Source organism: Pelobates fuscus, chromosome 5, assembly GCF_036172605.1.
Source record: "Pelobates fuscus isolate aPelFus1 chromosome 5, aPelFus1.pri, whole genome shotgun sequence".
NCBI classification, from domain to species: Eukaryota; Metazoa; Chordata; class Amphibia; order Anura; family Pelobatidae; genus Pelobates; species Pelobates fuscus.
The window spans coordinates 4,265,326-4,290,210 of record NC_086321.1 but is presented as its reverse complement, the minus strand read 5'-3'; the positions used below and the strand labels follow the sequence as shown (position 1 = coordinate 4,290,210).

Below are 24,885 nucleotides of genomic sequence, written 5' to 3'. Positions count from 1 at the left end.
CCTGTTTGCCAGCCTCCTACCCTGTGACTATGGCACCTGTGTTCAACCTTATTGGTAAACACCAATTGTGCCTCTTGGACTTATAACAAGCTATGTTCGTTCAATTGGGACTTTATGGTTCGTTGCACCGAACAGCCGCACGAACAGAGACGACCCTGGAGCTTGTTAAGCTTAATTGATACTGTGGTAAAACTAACCTCATCACTGGGCACTGGAGAAGCCTGGTTGCTCACCTGCTGCCTCTGGACTATGGTCCCAGGTGTGCATGGCCCTTTAAGAACCATCTGGGGACATATTCAGACTTTTTGGGACAATGCCCCTTTAAGACGGTGTCCTCAGTGTCCCTAGACTTGTTTGGGACAATGCCCCTTTAAGACGGTGTCCCCAGACTTGTTTGGGACAATGCCCCTTTAAGACGGTGTCCCCAGTGTCCCCAGACTGTTAAAATCCTGTATGCATGTTTTTTTCCCACTTGGCTCAGTAAATGGAGCTTACTGAACCAAGCATTGTATAGGCGGACCACCTAGAAGTGGAAGCGTGCGGCTAATTTACCTCCCAGGCTGGGAGGCTGCTGTAGGTAAATTGCCGACCGCTGGGTGGCCGCCGTTCGTACAAACGAACATGTGGCGACGGCCATCTTTATTCATTCGCACGCGGTCAGCGGTGTGTGCAGCCAAATCTATGGAACTGTTTTCGGCTACCCAATTGCACGAACACAGCTGACCCGTACCTTCTCCTCCACTTCAACACTGCAGCTGGAGACTAAGTCCTGTTCGGCGATTTGAACACACGTACAGCCCAAATCTATGGAACTCTTTTGGGCATGAAAATGTGCTTGTGGTCGGTCACAAAGGACTTCCAGCTAACTTTTTAACCCCTGGAAGGAATGGCCTGAATTTTGGATATGTTTATATTTAAAGTGTGCTGACTAATAATATTTTGTGGAGATTGAATGTATAGTTTTAAGGTTACAGTACATGTATAAAAAGTATATTTTTCCTGCCTGTGATAATTACATTAACCCATTGTGTACAGTAATTATATTACAGGCAGAGGGGTGGATTTTGTGGGAATGAATGGGAGTGTTTTACTGTATATTACATGTTTGATTGGATGTTCCACAAAACCCTGTGATTGTTACTTTATGTATAAAATGTGTATATAAGGCCAATAAAACCACAGCTCTGTCAGTTCCTGTTTGACCCCCAACATAGAGCCTTGTCTCATGATTGGGGGATACGGCTGTATCTACACTGGGGGATTGCTATACACTACATACTCCCATAGCTATAATCACTAAGCTCTTTTAAGAGTTTGTTCCAGCTTCGCTCTCTGCAGGAAGAGGGGTTTGGTCTGCAGTGCTTATGGTGTCTGGAGAAGTGCTAGGAGCCCTCGGGAAGCACTAGGAGCATCCATCACCGGAGGTACTCGATTGGAGTACTAGGAGCTCTGTTACAGATACATTGTTGCAATTTCCACCGCAGTGGTCTAAGTGTTTGTCTGGTTAGCCGCAATTCCTATGGACCACCACGAGGTGGCGGCCATCTTGGTTGCTTGGACCAAAACCGCAAATAGACTTCAGGGGGACTTAGCCGCAAATGTCGTGGAACTATTTTTGGCTTGAAAACCTCACGGTTCCCGGTCGGTCCACCAGCGGCACTTAGCCGCGATTCTATGGAGCTATTTTTGGCCATGGGGCCATGCCTGCGGTTGGTAAAATCTATGACTTGGATAACATTTCTGAACCCCTGAACTGATCTGGGTGATTTTGGATATATTGGTCACTGAGATCGGGGCTACCAGGAGATGTAACATTTGTGGGGTTTTATGTATTTTTAGGGTACTTTTGGGGTGTTTTAAAAAAGTGTGGTTTTTCTGTGCTTGGAGATAATTGGATTAGAATTAGTACAGTTACTGATCCAATTATCTCCCAAACAGGGAGGAGGGATTGAATATTTGTTATGGAAGTGGCATTTAATCACTGTTCTTATTGGTCTGTGTCTCTGTGTTGGAGTCCCCATCAAGGTCCATGTGGGCGTACCCCTTGCATGGGGATTGTCATAAAAGGCCAAGTGTGGCTCCCATTCAATTGTAATTTGTTTACCCCTTCATGAAGTCTTGGCTCATGTTTGGGGGATTGGAGAACTACATTCACTCTGGTGATTGCTATATCACAATACTCCCCTGAGTATAATCATTAGCTCTTAAAAGAGCTGTTCCTGCTACGCTCTCTGGACTAGGAGAGGTCTACCCACTGGAAGCTGGATCCTGGTCTTGGGTCCAGAGTGGATGGAGGACGGCGAGACCCCAACCAAGCTGCGGCAGTTTGTGGGATTTACGGTGGTTATGGTGTTCCAGTGCAGTGCTTATCGTACTCGCAAGAACTAAGAAGCAGCGATTGACGGAGGTACCCAGTCGGGATGCCAGGTGGTTCGTCACAATGTTATACATATATATGTATAATATATTATAAAATAATTTAAACATTTTATAATATATTATACATATATAATGCATAAATATGATTTCATTAAAAGTGTACTTTGAGATATATATATATATACACATGCACACATGTGTTATATATTTATATAATATAAATTGCAACAAAAAAAACATTTATGAAAAACTAAGTGCCTTGAGAAAGCCCGGAATAACGGGGCGAAACGCGTCGAAGTGCTAACGGCATAGAGTGATCGGAGGTACCATCCTGATGCTGCATATTACTAGGTGAGGAAACTATTTGGACGGATGGTATCACCCTGATGCTGCATATTACTATGTTTTAAACCATTGAAGTTTATCTCAACTATAGAAATTAACCCCTTCAACACTCAAGAACTTGGGACATCTGTAAACATTTTTTCCTAAGAAGAATTTATATATTTTCAACTTACTCCATGAACATTAGTAAGGTTTAGTGGTAACCAATAGAATATATTTTCTTTTTAAGAGTACTTGTGAGCACCCTTTTTTACATTGAAGAGTTTTTTTCTCACATAGTGCTAACACGTTTGTTATTTTGTTACATTGTATATGTGAAATTAGGACATTTCCAATGTGTTTTTAGCTGCTTGTGTTTATTTATTTTATTTATCTTCTAATTTGTTACCAGTAATCTGGTTATTTATTGATTTTTTTGCGCTCTCTTGTTTTTATATATTAATACTGTAACGGACCGTTTCACTTACAAGAGGATAAAACCCAGTTTAGGCGATATCCCCCTTTTCCATAGACCAGCAGCTACAGCAATCACCAATCTCCCGAACTCGAAACTGTCCGAATCTTCCAACTCCCGAACTGGAAACACACGAACCCTGGAATCAGCCGAACAGGAAAAGCATACAATCCGCTTACACTCCTGGCAGTCAGCATACAATCCAATTCCCCCAAAAACGAGACGACACATCGGTTTGAGGGTCAAGCAGAATCTGAGGTCTGGAACACCCAGCCTGCTTTTTATTACAGTTGTGCACATACAGGACACACCCAGGAGGAGGCATAAAACAACCAATCAAGTAATAGAACAACCCACACATCCCCTCCCCTCAGATAAGCAGTTAACATAATTTATTACATACAGTAAAAATACAGTTTCCACACATACTCTGTAACTTTAAAACCATACATCACATTCACATAAAAATACATATCCACAATCAATCCATTCAGGGGAACAACATATTAAAAATATTGGAATGAATCAGACCAGGGGTTCAAAAGTTAGTAAAAGTATATTTTGTTCCCCCTGGCCTGCAGTATTTTAACCTGGCTCAAACAGTAAAAGTAAAAACATCCCCACAATGCATCCTGGTTTCCTCCCTTCTGCCCTGGAGATAATTGGAGAAGTAATCCAATTATCTCCCAGGTCAAAGACAAAACTCCATTACACATGTGGGGACCTAAATACAGGATTATGTTTTAAAATATATAAAGTTACTTTTTATACACCAAACACACACATGTAACATATCCCCAGATAGCTCAGGTCTACGTGCACATTATTAGGTGAATGGCACGCAGACCACACAAATACAGTTTAATTGCCATGGAGCCAAAGTCTTTCCCATAGTCTTTCATTATATGAATAGGCTCCATGGCATAGCTATCTGGGGGTATCACTGCTCACACAGGGCAAGTACCGAATGGCCCCACTGTGTTTAAAGGGCCAGAATGAGTGACATGCACTCTGTTAGGGCCGAATACGTTTTGTTAAAGGGCCCAATCTCCCAGGGCCATAGTCCAAAGGCAAGAGGCGGGCAAGCAGCCCCCTCCAAGGACACGTGGCGAGGTCGGTTTCGCCACAAATACCTTAGGTTGTCTTCTTAAAAAATCTATACATGTGAATGGTTATTCAGGGATTCCTGACAGATATCAGTGTTACAATGTAACCTGCGTTAATTTTGAAAAATTAAAAATGGTTTGGAAATAGCAAAGTGCTACTTGTACTTATTGCCCTTTAACTTTCCAAAAAAAAAGCTAACATGTTAACATTGGGTATTTCTAAACTCAGGACAAAATTTAGAAACTATTTAGCATGGGTGTTTTTTATGGGTTGTAGATGCGGAACAGATTTTGGGGGTCAAAGTTTAAAAAGTGACTTTTAATTATTTTTTATCAGATTTTATAATTTTTTATAGTAAATTATATGATATGATGAAAATAATGGTATATTTAGAAAGACCATTTAATGGCGAGGAAAACGGTATATAATATGTGTGGGTACAGTAAATGAGTAAGAGGAAAATTACAGCTAAACACAAACACCGCAGAAATGTAAAAAGAGCCCTGGTCCTGATAAGGGAATCTTTTAAGCAAACAAAGAAGTTTGAATGACTATCTGTTCCTGTCCAAATTAGAGATGTTTAAATTGCGTATACGCAGAAGTAAATTCACACTGACACAAGGTTCAGGTTAAATGAAAGAACTTCAGGAAATTTATTGGCATCTGTTAAAAAGCGGGCTCGCAGACCCTTTTAAAGGCAAAATTACATCATTGTAAGAAATCAAGATAGAAGCAAGAAAACATTGTCAATTGGCTAAGGTGTAAAGTGGTTAATTAAATGCCCTCCCTGTTGGGTGTTACATCTTATGTCATAGCTGACATCATGACGAGCTCCTACAGGTTTCAGCACCATCTTGCTGGCACGAGGGAGCTCACTCGATGGGAGGGGGCTTTGGCAGTTGTCCATAATGAGCAACTGGTACGTTAGTCGTTCAAGGTTAGCATCCTCAAGGCCTTTTTAGCAATTATACATTCTATTAAGACTATCTGCTACAGTGTTTCATTTAACAGGATTCTAGCATTTTCCTGCTGACATGCTATTTCTATGAACAAAGCAATCTTGTAAGATTTAAACTATGAGGCCTGAGAACTGAATATAAGAGTATAGTATTAAAGGGGCCCAGTAAGGGTTATAGTTTATAAGGGGCCTAATAATTCTACAACAGTCCCAACGGTAAGAAAATTGAAAAGTGGTCTGGTCACTAAGGGGTTAAATAAAAACCTTACGAGATGATTTATTACATAATGGGTGTCTAACCTGTCCCTGTAAATATAGTTTGTGTATGAAACAGAGCCTGATACATAATGAAATATGCAGAGAAACCTTATAGAAATTAACTGTTTAGTACTCTGACACCTGAAACTGTCGCTTCCTTTTTACCATTGACATAATAAAATGTATTCATTTGTCTCCCAGCAACACCTGCTTTAAGCACATTGGAGAAACGCATTGAGGAGCTCGGCCACCGATTTGTGATCGAGCGTGCCGTGGCTGAAGGAGCCAAACGTGCCATCAAGGCATTAGATCATGGAAAGCCACTTGCTGAGGTCAGTTATAAAGTGTATTCTTTTAGCCATTTCATCCCCAGAATGAAGAATGGGCTTTCAATGTCTGTCCGGGGCTTGTTGGCATTAGCCAAGTAGCCATGGTTTTTTATTATTATTATTATTATTATTATTATTATTATTATTTATAAAGCGCCAACAATTTCCGCTTGATAAATTATATACAAATTCCACATTTATATTATCTTTTCTGAGACTTTCATTGTTTGAAGTCTTTGTGGGACCATTTGTTCTGTATTTTATTCTGTCTCTATAATGCTTTATTTACAATTCTTCCAATTGTTTAATTCCTATTCATTTTATTAAAAGCTAATAACATGTTGTATGTTCTGTATTGATCTGTCGTTATATGCACATCAATCTATGAAAATCCCTGCTAGCCGGTCTTTTGTTCTCCATTCAGGAATCAAGAAATGTACATGTTTTTTCAATACGTTCTGAATTATAGAGAATTAAAATGTGAATTACAAGACTGAGACGAACATAGACATGCTGTGACTAAAGCCGAGATGGAATTTTTCACGATTCCCTAATTTTAGTTTAAATATCTGCAGTCCAGACTTTAGTGATTAATCCTGTAGAGTTTTTATACTTTGAACTTGATGTAGAATAATAACCATTTCTAAATGCAATGCAAGGACTATCCTCATTCTTAGGAACTGTGTGTCTAACCTTGGATATCAGCTCGTATTGGACAGCAACTTCCAGACATATTTACCAGCAGATAAAGTCTAATCTTCTGTTGATCCTTCATCTTTTTTCCATTTCTTTTTTTTTAACAGGCTCAGTCAATACTACAGGAGTCAAATGAAAAGCTTGACCTCCTTAAATATTCCTTGGAAGAACGAGTGAAAGAACTTCCTGATGGCCATCCCAGGAAGAGTATTGCCACCGAGGAAATGTTCCTTGACTCAGTCGAATCCAAGCCCATAGCACTAACCGGTAAGTTCTTTTGTCTCTGAAAGGAAACAAGACAAACATATTTAAAGGACCACTATTTTGCCAGGAAAACAAACTTGTTTTCCTGGCTCTTTAGGGTCTTTAGGTCCCCCCCACCCTCAGGGTCCCATTCCGGCCAGGCTCTAGGGGGCTAAAGGGGTTAATCACTTACCTTTCTCCAGCGCCGTGCTCCCTCGGCGCTGGGGACTCTCCTCCCTCTTCCGACGTCATCCGATGAATGCACATTCAATCAGTCCATAGGAAAGCATTTCTCAATGCTTTCCTATGGACGTCAGCATCTTCTCACTGTGATTTTCACAGTGAGAATCGCGGAAGCGCCTCTAGTGGCTGCCAATGAGACAGCCACTAGAGGCTGGATTGACCCTAGTGTAAACATAGCAGTTTCTCTGAAGAGCTGCAGGGTTAACCATAGATGGACCTGGCACTGATTGAGCTGAAGTGGTCTGGGTGCCTATAGTGGTCCTTTAACACTGAAGTATCAGAGCATGTTTCCATCTCTGTGAGGTCTGATTGGAGGGATCTCGCAGTTAGTCTAACGATATTCCAGCAGGATTTATTCTGCATGGCGTGTATGCAAGCTTAAAGGTGACCGGTGACATTCCACATGATAACAATATGAAACCAGCATGAGAAACTCTCATCATTTTTAAATATTTAATATATCAAGATTAGTATAAATTCACTCTCATGTCACAGCTTTCTTTTTAACAGACAGTCAGGGTATTTCTTTCAGATGAACTGAGCTAGCTTTGCGTGTATCTTGTTATTGAGTGAATTTATAGGATAAAACACAAGGTAAGCATTAGACTTAGAGAATAATTCACTAATGGGACATTAGATAAATGACTTTCCTTACTGTCTAAGTCACCGGGTATAATAATCTGAATATGTGTAATTTACATGTTACTGAGGATTTGCCCATTCTCGGTATTCTCATGAATTCTGTTTTACTTTATTTGCATAATCTTAGTATCTCCCTAAATGTAAAGGTTAATCGTGGACTCCTTGTTCACTTTGCATATAGGGGTTTTAGCTTGTATAAGGTGGGCTTGTTGCATTCTGGTTCTGAATTACTCTTGTGTGTTTACAAATATCTGATAATACAAATAGTATACGTTTCCTATCTAATGGCACAAGTGAGAAAAAGCTTGTTTGAAGATCGAGCAGGGACTAAGTGAAGCTACTGAGTTTTTATCTGCGTGTCAATTCTGTTTTGATTGGTTTATATCTGATAAAGATGTAAAAGCTGCCTTATTATTGAATATTCTGTGTGTGCTACTTAGACCAGCCATGAAGTTCCCTGTAACATAAATGGTATATTTCATGGCTGAAGGTCTATTTCTTTCTATAAATATGCCGGTTTACAGAAATGATAGAGGGGTGGTGGAATCCATAAGGGAATCTGATATTTGATTATTGTAGGAAATGTATTGAGTGAACATTTGGTGAGAGGAGAGTTAATATATTCCTGTGATGACACAAGTGAAAATGTAATAGTCATTGTTACAATATAAATTCTGATTGTTTGACAGGTACCCTGAAAGTGCGAGTAAAGGGCTGTTACAATATTCTAGAGAATGTACCTGGGAGAGTAAAAGAACCGTCAGTTGTTCTCCCAGGAAAGAGGACACGCCAAAGAAGACTCTCATTAATGAGCCGGATCAGACGAAACAACCGTGTCGGCAGTCAGAAAATCCAAGAGACTGTTGGCTTTTCCAGTACAGTGATTTTTATCTTATATTTCCCATTATGTGTCCAGTGATGCTCAATAACAGAACTCAGTATCTGGGATATCGAACCTTTACCCTCCAACAAATGCTAAACTTTCCCACTATTTACTGACAGAATTGGGATTCAGAGTCCAATAACATCTAACGGGTCACGGTTGGACAAAAAACAAAACAAAGGAAACAGTGCTAGAAAAACCAATACTATAAAATAATGATATAGAAGGTAGCAAACCTAGAGTAGGGTCACCTCTCAGCCCTACTAGCAAGAATAATACAGAAGGTAAAAAGAGGTTGCCCCAAAGAAATAAACTAAATACTAAAACTATATATCTAAAAAGAGTACAATATCAAATTCAAACCACAAAAAACGCCCCAAAAGAAGTCCTAACACAAATCTTGCCAGAGGGATAATCAACAGTCTTCGGGAGTAATGTACTCTGTAGGAGCCGGATGGGAACAACTTGTGGGATCCGTATGTGAAAAAAAATAAAGGATGCAATAAGTCCAATAAAAATCGGATTATAGAGCAACAGGTTCTAATTCTAATGTAGTCCTACTCACTTTTAATAGAGCTATAAACCAGCTCTAGTATGAATGGCATACAGCGGTACAATCCCCACTTATAGGATATGTGATGAGATGTTAATATCGCAGTAGTTTGTAGACCATGAAAGGGTAAAAAAGGGGGGACAACTAATAGTGCTCACTGTATAACATTTTGATATCCCTCCGGCATGATTTGTATTAGGACTTTTTGGGGGCATTTTTGTGATTTAGATTTAATATTGGACTCTTTTTAGATAATAGTATTATCTGTCCTTCTGGAAGACCCTGCCAATTAATCACATTACTGCATGCGTTGTCAAGGAGATAAGTTTTACAAAACATATTTCCACATATTTATCTTTGATTGCCTTTTTCCACCAACTTATTTTACATATTGGTCTCTAAACTTCAAAAATCAAGGAAATACAAAGATTTCTCAAGCTGGAAGTCCTATCTGTCAACTTTCTCTCCTCCTCTAAACAAGTTACACAAGTTGCCTTTTGAAATGTCCTTGTGGTCCATGTGGAGAATGCCGGCTCATATTATCCCTTACATGATTATCGTCTTAGCTAATCAATAGACCAGATCTGGACTCCTTGCCACATTGCTTATTTTCAATGTTTCTTTGGGATTACGGTTTTACTATTCCGAGACTTGATCCCAGCTGACAGCCTGACTTTGATTATGATTGTCTGTTAATGCTGATTATTAGTTAATTCTGATAACATTTCCGACTCTTTGTTAATGCAATGTTTCGGGGTATTTTTATCATCCATTTCATTCCCTTTAAAATATTATTAATACATGTATCTAACAATGAGATTGTGATATATAACACTACATTATTATGTATGCCGGTAAATTTACATCCACTAAAATCTGTTGAATCAGGACTTTAGAGTGATAAACCTGCTCTAAGCTACGTCCTGTCTCTGTTGGAGTCCCCCAAGGCTCTGTCCTTGGTTCCCTTCTATTTTCTCTTTATACTTCCTCTCTTGGCAATTGTATTACCTCACATGGATTCCAATATCACCTGTATGCTGATGACACCCAAATATATCTCTCCTCCCTGGACCTCGGCAACGTGTCACTGCTTGCCTTTCTTCCATCTCTGACTGAATGTTCTCCCGCTTTCTGAAACTCAATCTCTCTAAAACGGAGCTCCTTGTCTTTCCTCCTCCTAATACTGATCCTCCTCTTTCGCTCTCCCTTCAAGTTAGTGATATCCACATAAGACCATCCTTGCAAGCGCGCTGTCTTGGTGTCATACTTGATACCTTTGAGCCTCACATCCAGTATGTTACCAAGTTCCGTAGATTCCATCTTAAAATATAGCCCCCTTTCTTACGCAAGATGCCACCAATGAGCTTGTCCATGCTCTAGTAATTTCCCGTATGGATTATTGTAACTGTGGCAAAATTAACATCGCCACTTGGGTCTGGAGAGGACTAATGGCGAGCCTTTTGCCTTCTGACTATGGCCCTGATGTGTATGGCCCTTTAAGAACCATCTGGGGATAGGTTGAATGTGGGGTTTCTGTTAAGTATGATAGGAATTATGTATTTTTGTGTATTTTTGCTGTTGTTGTGAATGGAGATGTTTTTTGTATGCTGGAGATAATTGGCTTACCACACCCAAGCCATGCTTGCTGTCGGTCAAAAAGGACTTCCACCTAACTTTTGAACCACTGGATCAATTTGTATGGTTTTGACATATGTTTGTATACTGCATATGCTGGTTCAGAATATATGAAGTATGAATGTGATATATACTTTTAAAGTTATGAATATTGTGTAAAACTGTGTATTTCCCTGCCTGTGATAATTACATTAGCCCATTGTATTCAGTAATTATATCACAGGCAGAGGGGAGGATTTTGCTGTAATGAATGGGAGTGTCAGACATTGTTGTATTGTTTTGATTGGTTTGTGTCCTTTGTAGGCCTGTGTTCCATCAGGTCCAGGAGGTGTGCCTCTGGCTTGGGGAATTGTATAAATTGTGAGTGCTTGCTTCCATTAAACAAAACTACTTGACCCTTTCTTGAAGCCTTGGCTCATGCTTGGGGGATGGGATAACTACACTCTGGGGATTGCTATACTCACACAATACTCCCCAGGGCACGCTCTTGTAAGAGTTGTTCTTGTTCTTGTTATGCTCTCTGGGAGAAGAGAGGACTGCCCACTGGAAGCTGGATCCTGGCCTTGGATCCAGGATGGGTGAAAGACGGCGAGACCCCAGCGCAACTGCATCGCTGGAAGTGGGGTCTGCAGTGCTGATGGTGTCGGTTGGAGTGCTTGGAGTCCTCGGCAAGCACTAGGAGCATCGATTGGCGGAGGTACTCGGTCGGAGTGCCAGCGTTCCGTCACAGTAACCCTCTCCTGATTTGTCTTCGCAAAAAACGTATTGCCCCGCTACAATGAATGCTGTAATGAATGCTTCCGCCAGACTGATTTACTCTCTAGTCGGTCCTCTCACACCTCACCCCTCTGTCAGTCCTTACATTGGCTTCCTGTATCCTATAGAAGTCAATTCAAAGTGCAATATCTATAAAGCAGGGCTGCCCAACAGGTAGATCCCCAGATGTTGTAAAACTACAACTCCCATAATGCTTTGCCTGTTGGGCAGCCCTGCTATAAAGCATTGACCAATTCTAGCCCCTCTTATATCTCTTCACAGATCCATCGGTATACCCCTTCTCGGTCTCTCTGCTCTGCCCATGACCTTCTCCTGTCCGCTGCTCGAACCCGTACGGTCAACTCACGCTTACAGGACTTCTCGCGGGCGGCTTCCTTCCTATGGAATAGCCTGCCTACTGCCATCAGACTCTCCTCTAGTCTTCAATCATTTAGGAAGTGTCTTAAAACCCATTTCTTTAGGAAAGCTTATGGCCTCCCAGAGTAACCTCTACCTCACATACCTGTCTCTTGCTCTCTCCTAAAGGGCAGCACTCTACTCTCTCGTCCAGCTCTGCTTCACTCCCACCTTATTTGATTGCTATTTCCTGTCCTAATGTGTTTTATACCCCACTTCCTATAGACTGTAAGCTCGTTTGAGCAGGGTCCTCTTCAACCTATCGTTCCTGTAAGTTTTCTTGTAATTGTCCTATTTATAGTTAAATCCCCCCTTTCATAATATTGTAAAGCTCTACGGAATCTGTTGGAGATATATAAATGGCAAAAATAATAATAATAATAGACAAATAACAAGCCTTGTTCATTTTCAGGGAACTTTATATAACTACCCATGGCCCCGATATATTCATCATCTATATTATATAACTACTCATGCCCCCAATATATTCATTATCTATATTATATAACTACCCATGGCCCCGATATATTCATTATCTATATTATATAACTACTCATGGCCCCGATATATTCATTATCTATATTATATAACTACCCATGGCCCAGATATATTCATTATCTATATTATATAACTACTCATGGCCCCGATATATTCATTATATATTATATAACTACCCATGGCCCCGATATATTCATTATCTATATTATATAACTACCCATGGCCCCGATATATTCATTATCTATATTATATAACTACCCATGGCCCAGATATATTCATTATCTATATTATATAACTACTCATGGCCCAGATATATTAATGATCTATATTATATAACTACCCAGGGCCCCGATATATTCATTATCTATATTATATAACTACCCATGGCCTCGATATATTCATTATCTATATTATATAACTACCCATGGCCCCGATATATTCATTATCTATATTATATAACTACTCATGGCCCCAATATATTCATTATCTATATTATATAACTACTCATGGCCCCGATATATTCATTATCTATATTATATAACTACCCATGGCCCCGATATATTCATTATCTATATTATATAACTACCCATGGCCCCAATATATTCATTATCTATATTATATAACTACTCATGGCCCCGATATATTCATTATCTATATTATATAACTACCCATGGCCCCAATATATTCATTATCTATATTATATAACTACTCATGGCCCCGATATATTCATTATCTATATTATATAACTACTCATGGCCCCGATATATTAATTATCTATATTATATAACTACCCATGGCCCAGATATATTCATTATCTATATTATATAACTACCCATGGCCTCGATATATTCATTATCTATATTATATAACTACTCATGGCCCCGATATATTCATTATCTATATTATATAACTACCCATGGCCCCGATATATTCATTATCTACATTATATAACTACTCATGGCCCCGATATATTCATTATCTACATTATATAACTACCCATGGCCCCGATATATTCATTATCTATATTATATAACTACTCATGGCCCCGATATATTCATTATCTATATTATATAACTACCCATGGCCCCGATATATTAATTATCTATATTATATAACTACTCATGGCCCCGATATATTCATTATCTATATTATATAACTACCCATGGCCCCGATATATTCATTATCTATATTATATAACTACTCATGGCCCCGATATATTCATTATCTATATTATATAACTACTCATGGCCCCGATATATTCATTATCTATATTATATAACTACTCATGGCCCCGATATATTCATTATCTATATTATATAACTACCCATGGCCCCGATATATTCATTATCTATATTATATATAACTACTCATGGCCCCGATATATTCATTATCTATATTATATAACTACCCATGGCCCCGATATATTCATTATCTATATTATATAACTACTCATGGCCCCGATATATTCATTATCTATATTATATAACTACCCATGGCCCCGATATATTCATTATCTATATTATATAACTACCCATGGCCCCGATATATTCATTATCTATATTATATAACTACTCATGGCCCCGATATATTCATTATCTATATTATATAACTACCCATGGCCCCGATATATTCATTATCTATATTATATAACTACCCATGGCCCCAATATATTCATTATCTATATTATATAACTACCCATGGCCCCGATATATTCATTATCTATATTATATAACTACTCATGGCCCCGATATATTCATTATCTATATTATATAACTACCCATGGCCCCGATATATTCATTATCTATATTATATAACTACTCATGGCCCCGATATATTCATTATCTATATTATATAACTACCCATGGCCCCGATATATTCATTATCTATATTATATAACTATTCATGGCCCCGATATATTCATTATCTATATTATATAACTACTCATGGCCCCGATATATTCATTATCTATATTATATAACTACTCATGGCCCCGATATATTCATTATCTACATTATATAACTACTTATGGCCCAGATATATTCATTATCTATATTATATATCTTCTCATGGCCCCGATATATTCATTATCTATATTATATAACTACTCATGGCCCCGATATATTCATTATCTATATTATATAACTACCCATGGCCCCGATATATTCATTATCTATATTATATAACTACCCATGGCCCCGATATATTCATTATCTATATTATATAACTACCCATGGCCCCGATATATTCATTATCTATATTATATAACTACTCATGGCCCTGATATATTCATTATCTACATTATATAACTACTCATGGCCCCGATATATTCCTTATCTATATTATATAACTACCCATGGCCCGATATATTCATTATCTATATCATATAACTACTCATGGCCCCGATATATTCATTATCTATATTATATAACTACCCATGGCCCAGATATATTCATTATCTATATTATATAACTACTCATGGCCCCGATATATTCATTATCTATATTATATAACTACCCATGGCCCCGATATATTCATTATCTATATTATATAACTACTCATGGCCCCGATATATTCATTATCTATATTATATAACTAGCCATGGCCCCGATATATTCATTATCTATATTATATAACTACTCATGGCCCCGATATATTCATTATCTATATTATATAACTACTCATGGCCCCGATATATTCATTATCTATATTATATAACTACCCATGGCCCCGATATATTCATTATCTATATTATATAACTACTCATGGCCCCGATATATTCATTATCTATATTATATAACTACCCATGGCCCCGATATATTCATTATCTATATTATATAACTACTCATGGCCCTGATATATTCATTATCTATATTATATAACTACCCATGGCCCCGATATATTCATTATCTATATTATATAACTACTCATGGCCCCGATATATTCATTATCTACATTATATAACTAGCCATGGCCCTGATATATTCATTATCTACATTATATAACTACCCATGGCCCCGATATATTCATTATCTATATTATATAACTACTCATGGCCCCGATATATTCATTATCTATATTATATAACTACCCATGGCCCCGATATATTCATTATCTACATTATATAACTACCCATGGCCCTGATATATTCATTATCTATATTATATAACTACTCATGGACCCGAAATATTCATTATCTATATTATATAACTACCCATGGCCCCGATATATTCATTATCTATATTATATAACTACTCATGAACCCGAAATATTCATTATCTATATTATATAACTACGCATGGCCCAGATATATTCATTATCTACATTATATAACTACCCATGGCCCCGATATATTCATTATCTATATTATATAACTACCCATGGCCCTGATATATTCATTATCTATATTATATAACTACCCATGGCCCCGATATATTCATTATCTATATTATATAACTACTCATGGACCCGAAATATTCATTATCTATATTATATAACTACGCATGGCCCAGATATATTCATTATCTACATTATATAACTACCCATGGCCCCGATATATTCATTATCTATATTATATAACTACTCATGGCCCTGATATATTCATTATCTATATTATATAACTACCCATGGCCCCGATATATTCATTATCTATATTATATAACTACTCATGGCCCCGATATATTCATTATCTATATTATATAACTACCCATGGCCCCGATATATTAATTATCTATATTATATAACTACTCATGGCCCCGATATATTCATTATCTATATTATATAACTACCCATGGCCCCGATATACTCATTATCTATATTATATAACTACCCATGGCCCTGATATATTCATTATCTATATTATATAACTACCCATGGCCCCGATATATTCATTATCTATATTATATAACTACTCATGGCCCCGATATATTCATTATCTACATTATATAACTACCCATGGCCCCGATATATTCATTATCTATATTATATAACTACCCATGGCCCAGATATATTCATTATCTACATTATATAACTACTCATGGCCCCGATATATTCATTATCTATATTATATAACTACCCATGGCCCCGATATATTCATTATCTATATTATATAACTACCCATGGCCCAGATATATTCATTATCTATATTATATAACTACCCATGGCCCCGATATATTCCTTATCTATATTATATAACTACTCATGGCCCCGATATATTCATCATCTATATTATATAACTACTCATGGCCCCGATATATTCATGATCTATATTATATAACTACTCATGGCCCCGATATATTCATTATCTATATTATATAACTACTCATGGCCCCGATATATTCATGATCTATATTATATAACTACTCATGGCCCCGATATATTCATTATCTATATTATATAACTACTCATGGCCCCGATATATTCATTATCTATATTATATAACTACCCATGGCCCCGATATATTCATTATCTATATTATATAACTACCCATGGCCCCGATATATTCATTATCTACATTATATAACTACTCATGGCCCCGATATATTCATTATCTATATTATATAACTACTCATGGCCCCGATATATTCATTATCTACATTATATAACTACCCATGGCCCCGATATATTCATTATCTATATTATATAACTACTCATGGCCCCGATATATTCATTATCTATATTATATAACTACCCATGGCCCCGATATATTCATTATCTATATTATATAACTACTCATGGCCCCGATATATTCATTATCTATATTATATAACTACCCATGGCCCCGATATATTCATTATCTATATTATATAACTACCCATGGCCCCGATATATTCATTATCTATATTATATAACTACTCATGGCCCCGATATATTCATTATCTATATTATATAACTACTCATGGCCCCGATATATTCATTATCTATATTATATAACTACCCATGGCCCCGATATATTCATTATCTATATTATATAACTACTCATGGCCCCGATATATTCATTATCTATATTATATAACTACCCATGGCCCCGATATATTCATTATCTATATTATATAACTACTCATGGCCCCGATATATTCATTATCTATATTATATAACTACTCATGGCCCCGATATATTCATTATCTACATTATATAACTACCCATGGCCCCGATATATTCATTATCTATATTATATAACTACCCATGGCCCCGATATATTCATTATCTATATTATATAACTACTCATGGCCCCGATATATTCATTATCTATATTATATAACTACCCATGGCCCCGATATATTCATTATCTATATTATATAACTACTCATGGCCCCGATATATTCATTATCTATATTATATAACTACCCATGGCCCCGATATATTTATTATCTATATTATATAACTACTCATGGCCCTGATATATTCATTATCTATATTATATAACTACCCATGGCCCCGATATACTCATTATCTATATTATATAACTACCCATGGCCCCGATATATTCATTATCTATATTATATAACTACTCATGGCCCCGATATATTTATTATCTATATTATATAACTACCCATGGCCCCGATATATTCATTATCTATATTATATAACTAGCCATGGCCCCGATATATTCATTATCTATATTATATAACTACCCATGGCACCGATATACTCATTATCTATATTATATAACTACCCATGGCCCCGATATATTCATTATCTATATTATATAACTACTCATGGCCCCGATATATTCATTATCTATATTATATAACTACCCATGGCCCCGATATATTAATTATCTATATTATATAACTACTCATGGCCCCGATATATTCATTATCTATATTATATAACTACCCATGGCCCCGATATACTCATTATCTATATTATATAACTAGCCATGGCCCCGATATATTCATTATCTATATTATATAACTACCCATGGCCCCGATATACTCATTATCTATATTATATAACTACTCATGGCCCCGATATATTCATTATCTATATTATATAACTACTCATGGCCCCGATATATTCATTATCTACATTATATAACTACCCATGGCCCCAATATATTCATTATCTATATTATATAACTACCCATGGCCCCGATATACTCATTATCTATATTATATAACTACTCATGGCCCCGATATATTCATTATCTATATTATATAACTACCCATGGCCCCGATATATTCATTATCTACATTATATAACTACTCATGGCCCCGATATATTCATTATCTACATTATATAACTACCCATGGCCCCGATATATTCATTATCTATATTATATAACTACCCATGGCCCCGATATATTCATTATCTATATTATATAACTACTCATGGCCCCGATATATTCATTATCTACATTATATAACTACCCATGGCCCCGATATATTCATTATCTATATTATATAACTACCCATGGCCCCGATATACTCATTATCTATATTATATAACTACTCATGGCCCCGATATATTCATTATCTATATTATATAACTACTCATGGCCCCGATATATTCATTATCTACATTATATAACTACCCATGGCCCCGATATATTCATTATCTATATTATATAACTACCCATGGCCCCGATATACTCATTATCTATATTATATAACTACTCATGGCCCCGATATATTCATTATCTATATTATATAACTACCCATGGCCCCGATATATTCATTATCTATATTATATAACTACGCATGGCCCCGATATATTCATTATCTACATTATATAACTACCCATGGCCCCGATATATTCATTATCTATATTATATAACTAGCCATGGCCCCGATATATTCATTATCTATATTATATAACTAGCCATGGCCCCGATATATTCATTATCTATATTATATAACTACCCATGGCCCCGATATATTCATTATCTATATTATATAACTACCCATGGCCCCGATATATTCATTATCTACATTATATAACTACTCATGGCCCCGATATATTCATTATCTATATTATATAACTACTCATGGCCCCGATATATTCATTATCTATATTATATAACTACTCATGGCCCCGATATATTCATTATCTATATTATATAACTACCCATGGCCCCGATATATTCATTATCTATATTATATAACTACCCATGGCCCCGATATATTCATTATCTATATTATATAACTACTCATGGCCCCGATATATTCATTATCTATATTATATAACTACCCATGGCCCCGATATATTAATTATCTATATTATATAACTACTCATGGCCCCGATATATTCATTATCTATATTATATAACTACTCATGGCCCCGATATATTCATTATCTACATTATATAACTACTCATGGCCCCGATATATTCATTATCTATATTATATAACTACCCATGGCCCCGATATATTAATTATCTACATTATATAACTACTCATGGTCCCGATATATTCATTATCTATATTATATAACTACTTATGGCCCCGATATATTCATTATCTATATTATATAACTACTCATGGCCCAGATATATTCATTATCTATATTATATAAATACTCATGGCCCCGATATATTCATTATCTATATTATATAACTACCCATGGCCCCGATATATTCATTATCTATATTATATAACTACTCATGGCCCCGATATATTCATTATCTATATTATATAAATACTCATGGCCCCAATATATTCATTATCTATATTATATAACTAGCCATGGCCCAGATATATTCATTATCTATATTATATAACTACTCATGGCCTCGATATATTCATTATCTATATTATATAACTACTCATGGCCCCGATATATTCATTATATATTATATAACTACCCATGGCCTTATATATTCATTATCTATATTATATAACTACTCATGGCCCCGATATATTCATTATCTATATTATATAAATACTCATGGCCCCAATATATTCATTATCTATATTATATAACTACTCATGGCCCCGATATATTCATTATCTATATTATATAACTAGCCATGGCCCCGATATATTCATTATCTATATTATATAACTACCCATGGCCCCGATATATTCATTATCTATATTATATAACTACCCATGGCCCCGATATACTCATTATCTATATTATATAACTACCCATGGCCCCGATATATTCATTATCTATATTATATAACTACTCATGGCCCCAATATATATTCATTATCTATATTATATAACTACTCATGGCCCCGATATATTCATTATCTATATTATATAACTACTCATGGCCCCGATATATTCATTATCTACATTATATAACTACTCATGGCCCTGATATATTCATTATCTATATTATATAACTACCCATGGCCCCGATATACTCATTATCTATATTATATAACTACCCATGGCCCCGATATATTCATTATCTATATTATATAACTACCCATGGCCCAGATATATTCATTATCTATATTATATAACTACCCATGGCCCCGATATATTCCTTATCTATATTATATAACTACTCATGGCCCCGATATATTCATCATCTATATTATATAACTACTCATGGCCCCGATATATTCATCATCTATATTATATAACTACTCATGGCCCCGATATATTCATTATCTATATTATATAACTACTCATGGCCCCGATATATTCATTATCTATATTATATAACTACCCATGGCCCCGATATATTCATTATCTATATTATACTCAGTAACAAGATATTCACTTGAGATAAACAAGATTTTAACTTGATTGATACATTTCCTATCTTTCTCTATATAATACCTACCAGTACAAGTGTCACCATGTATACAACATGTATTGTTCCTGCCGTTTCATAAGTTGCACAGACGCTAGACACTACATAGAAGCATTTTTTATTGACGCTATAATTTTGCTGGGACCAGAACCATTGCCTGTTTGTGGGTAATAAGTACACGATAACCCTCAGACAAAGCAGGATTGACACAGATTGATTGCTACAATAGTTTGGTCTATTTAAACCCCTGTGTCAACTAGTGCAGCGCCCATATGTGGCTCTTTGACCTTTAATGACTTATCTAGAGTGACCTCAGCTTTGTTTGTGTCCCCCGATTTCTGGGATTCTGACCCAGTTTCTCTATTCATAGGTTCAGCCCTTTGGCTGGTTATTCAGACATGATATTTCCATTTTTCTCTCTAGCGTTAAGCCCTATAAGGTCCGGTAATATAACTGCCTATGTTTCCTTCTCTTTTCATTGGTAGGAACTGGCCTATTCTCTTCTTAGGGAACCAGCAGTTATTACAATGACACACATACAATTACCATCAAACTAGTTCCTTTTATTGCACATCATGAAATGGTATCTAAAATTGTAAGAATATTATTTCTCAAGCTATATGTATGTCGGGGCTGATGAGATAATTACTGTAAGCCGGGTGAACTCTATCATTGCTTTTAGGTGTGCTCTCAGATAAGGGACTTTCCAGGGGTTCACTCTTATATACCTATCCCCAAATCATCTTTAATTTACCTTGTCCCTGAATTTGCATAATACCGAGCATATTGTTCTATACTAAGAGATTCTTAACATTTTAAGTTGGTAAACAGCCCCTATGCCCTACAATGGCCTTATTTATTATAAACTCACTAACCTGTTACTGTTAGATTGGTTACACAAACTACTTATTAAACTCCCCTTGGTGAAACAATTCTTCCAAATCTGGGGACAATATGTATCCACAATAAACATCACTACCCGAAGGAAGACCGAAACTACAATATCTATCTATATCATGTTCCAAAGTCGTAGAAGGTCAATACCGAACTACTCTACCCACATCTAAACTGGGACTCACTCATCGTACAAACTCCATTCTTTACATTATTTGCCAAACAAAAAAGACAGACAACAAGAACATAATTTTTAACATGTTTTTAGGGAATTAGTTCTGTGTTATTTCACATATATCTCTCTCCTTGTATTCAGACCGTATTTCCTGGCTGACATAAATAGATCTAATTTTTATTGTTTCTTAAAGAATACAGGAATATAATGAAAACAAACTCCTAGAGTTTTGGTTAAAGATAATAGATGAAAGTTTATACTGCCATCTGTGTTTTCACCATGGCCGTCCGTTGATTACATTCTCAATAAGAAATGTTCTTTATGATAAAAAAAACTCTTAGCCTTTTAAGTTGAGTTCCTGAAATTTCCTTATAGACAAGGTCCGTGCTCAGCTGAAGATTGACCAGATTCCAGTGGGTTCCACCAGTTGGAAAACTGTGTCTAATCCATCCTGGAATGAGACGTTTAAACTGGAGTTAAATAAGGTACGAATGTCATTAAACTCAAATATATTCACCCTAGAAACCGACATTTTCCATAAATATTACATTAATTATGTTACACATAGGAAAGTAAAGAAAAAAATAGCAAAAATAATTAAAAAATAAATAAAAAAGCTTTGTCTTGGCGATAGGTTTAAGCTATGTAGATGCCTGTTTTATTTTTATTTTATATCAGTATGAATATTACATTAGTATGAATTAACACCCATTGGTGGCCCCAGGTAGAATTTCTAACAATTTATTAATCTGCAAATCCTGTTGAGGTTTCTAACCAGTCTAAGTAGATCTCTGATTTCTAAACCTTTTAGGACATTAATGTGTCTTGAGCCAGTACCCTTTGAAGTTATTAAACACTGGATTTATTTATCTCTCTCTAGAAATTCTTATAGGATTTTTTTATAAAATCAGTGATATATTACATATTTTAGTTATTTGTTAGAAAACGTCTGCCGTCTGGACTTTTGGTTAAAGGGATTTTGTCAAACATTACCTAACAGCGTTGTTTAATTGCCTATTTTCCCCAATACATGAGCTTGTCATGTGGATGAAAAATGTATAGGTGCGGACTGAGTCTCAAAAAACACAAAAATATACTTTATTAAATATACTATATAAAAGGGTTTGTAGAAGAAAACATTTCTTTCCTTTTTTTGTTTAAATAACTATTGCTCACTTAATGTGTACATAGTCTCGGGAGCTGGAACTATGTCTATATTGGCACGATCAGAGATCACTGTGTGCCACACAGACTCTGAAGTTGGAAAAATTCCTGGTGAACCGAAAACAGGAACTGTGCCTACAGCTGGAGCCACAGGGCACCCTTTTCATCAAGGTGAGAACCAATCTCTTATTTTTTTCTCTAAGTGTCTAAACATAAGAGCGCTATAAAGGCTAAATAACAAATTGTGCAGAAGTGTAAAATCTAGGCAGAATCGGTGATTTGGAAGGATTCCCTAAGGCAGTTATAGGCACAGCTTTTCACAATTCACAATATTCAGCGCTTAGTAAAGAATCCCTTCTATATACGTCCTATTACCTACATGACCGCTTGTAGTGTCTTTAGAAAGGTTCTCTTTATGAGATAAAGGACACGGTATCAACTGATTTACTGGTTATCTAAATGACGAGTTTTGCTCATTGTGAATAGCTGTAGAAGAGCAGATTTGAAGCTGTTTATTTTCCATTTCTGAGTCTGTTTATATGTTGGTTTGGCACAATGAGGATATTATCATTTACTTCCTGCAGTTAAAGGGACTCTATTCAGCTCATTGAAGTGCTCTGGGTGCAATGTCCCAGGTCCCTTAACGCTTGCAATGGTAATTATTGCAGTTTCTGACAAACTGCAATGATTGTCTTGGAGGCTTAACCCTCCCTCTAGGCTGTCTGCCAGACAGCCACTAGAGGGACTTCTGGGTTGTTAGGCAACTTTGGGGGCTCCTAATTGACGCTGGACGTCCTCACGCTATGCATCACCCAAAACCCCATAGGAAGCTTTGTACAATGCTTTCCTATGGGGGAAGACATCAGCGCTTAAAACTACTAGGTGACAGAAGGGGTTTTTAACAACTTTGTTTTCCTGGCACTATAGTTTTCCTTTAACGCTTTGTTTATTTTGGAATAGGTGACATATTCCAGTCCTTTTATCCAGAAAAGGCCACAACTTCAGACAATTAGAAAATTCTTCTCGAAAAAACAAAGTAAGTGTATGTTTAACATGTGTCGCATTAAATAGCAAACTGCCCAGGGGCCTTTAAAGGCATCTATCAGGGAGACTATATTATTATTTGGTTACTGACAAGAGGTGAACCCTTGTACCCCAGTACTAGCCCCCCTGTGTGATAGAAAACTTGTCAAGCAGTGTGAATGCGCTCAGTAACCAGTGTGGGATTTCACATTTCATTTTCTTACAGGTAGATAGACTGATACATGTTCATCCACTATAACAACCATAGCGCAGGATGAACATCTTGTACCATATGCAGTATACACAGATTACATTACTCATACCTACCTGAAGCTCATTATTTTCACTGGATGCCAGTTCCATTAAACACTAAAGACACTGCCATTAGTAGATATTATTATATAGAAACTCACAATGAATACGTTCAAACAAAACTCTAGGCTTGGAGATTGTATTCCTCGTTTCTTTTTCTGCTTTTACTTTAGAGTTTTCAGATTACGATGAAGGTAATCAATCCAATATTG

The 24,885-nt window shown here is 36.4% G+C and overlaps 1 protein-coding gene across 1 annotated transcript in view; it reads left to right on the top strand.

The window, feature by feature from the left end:
- Positions 1-24,885, top strand: part of LOC134610519 (serine/threonine-protein kinase N2-like) — a 34,580-nt gene that overhangs the window by 3,951 nt on the left and 5,744 nt on the right. The window contains exons 3-9 of the mRNA XM_063453486.1: positions 5,703-5,833; positions 6,634-6,793; positions 8,344-8,529; positions 22,550-22,659; positions 23,366-23,509; positions 24,299-24,374; positions 24,847-24,867. Coding sequence (XP_063309556.1) covers positions 5,703-5,833; positions 6,634-6,793; positions 8,344-8,529; positions 22,550-22,659; positions 23,366-23,509; positions 24,299-24,374; positions 24,847-24,867 — 828 coding nt within the window. The remainder of the gene's footprint in view (positions 1-5,702; positions 5,834-6,633; positions 6,794-8,343; positions 8,530-22,549; positions 22,660-23,365; positions 23,510-24,298; positions 24,375-24,846; positions 24,868-24,885) is intronic.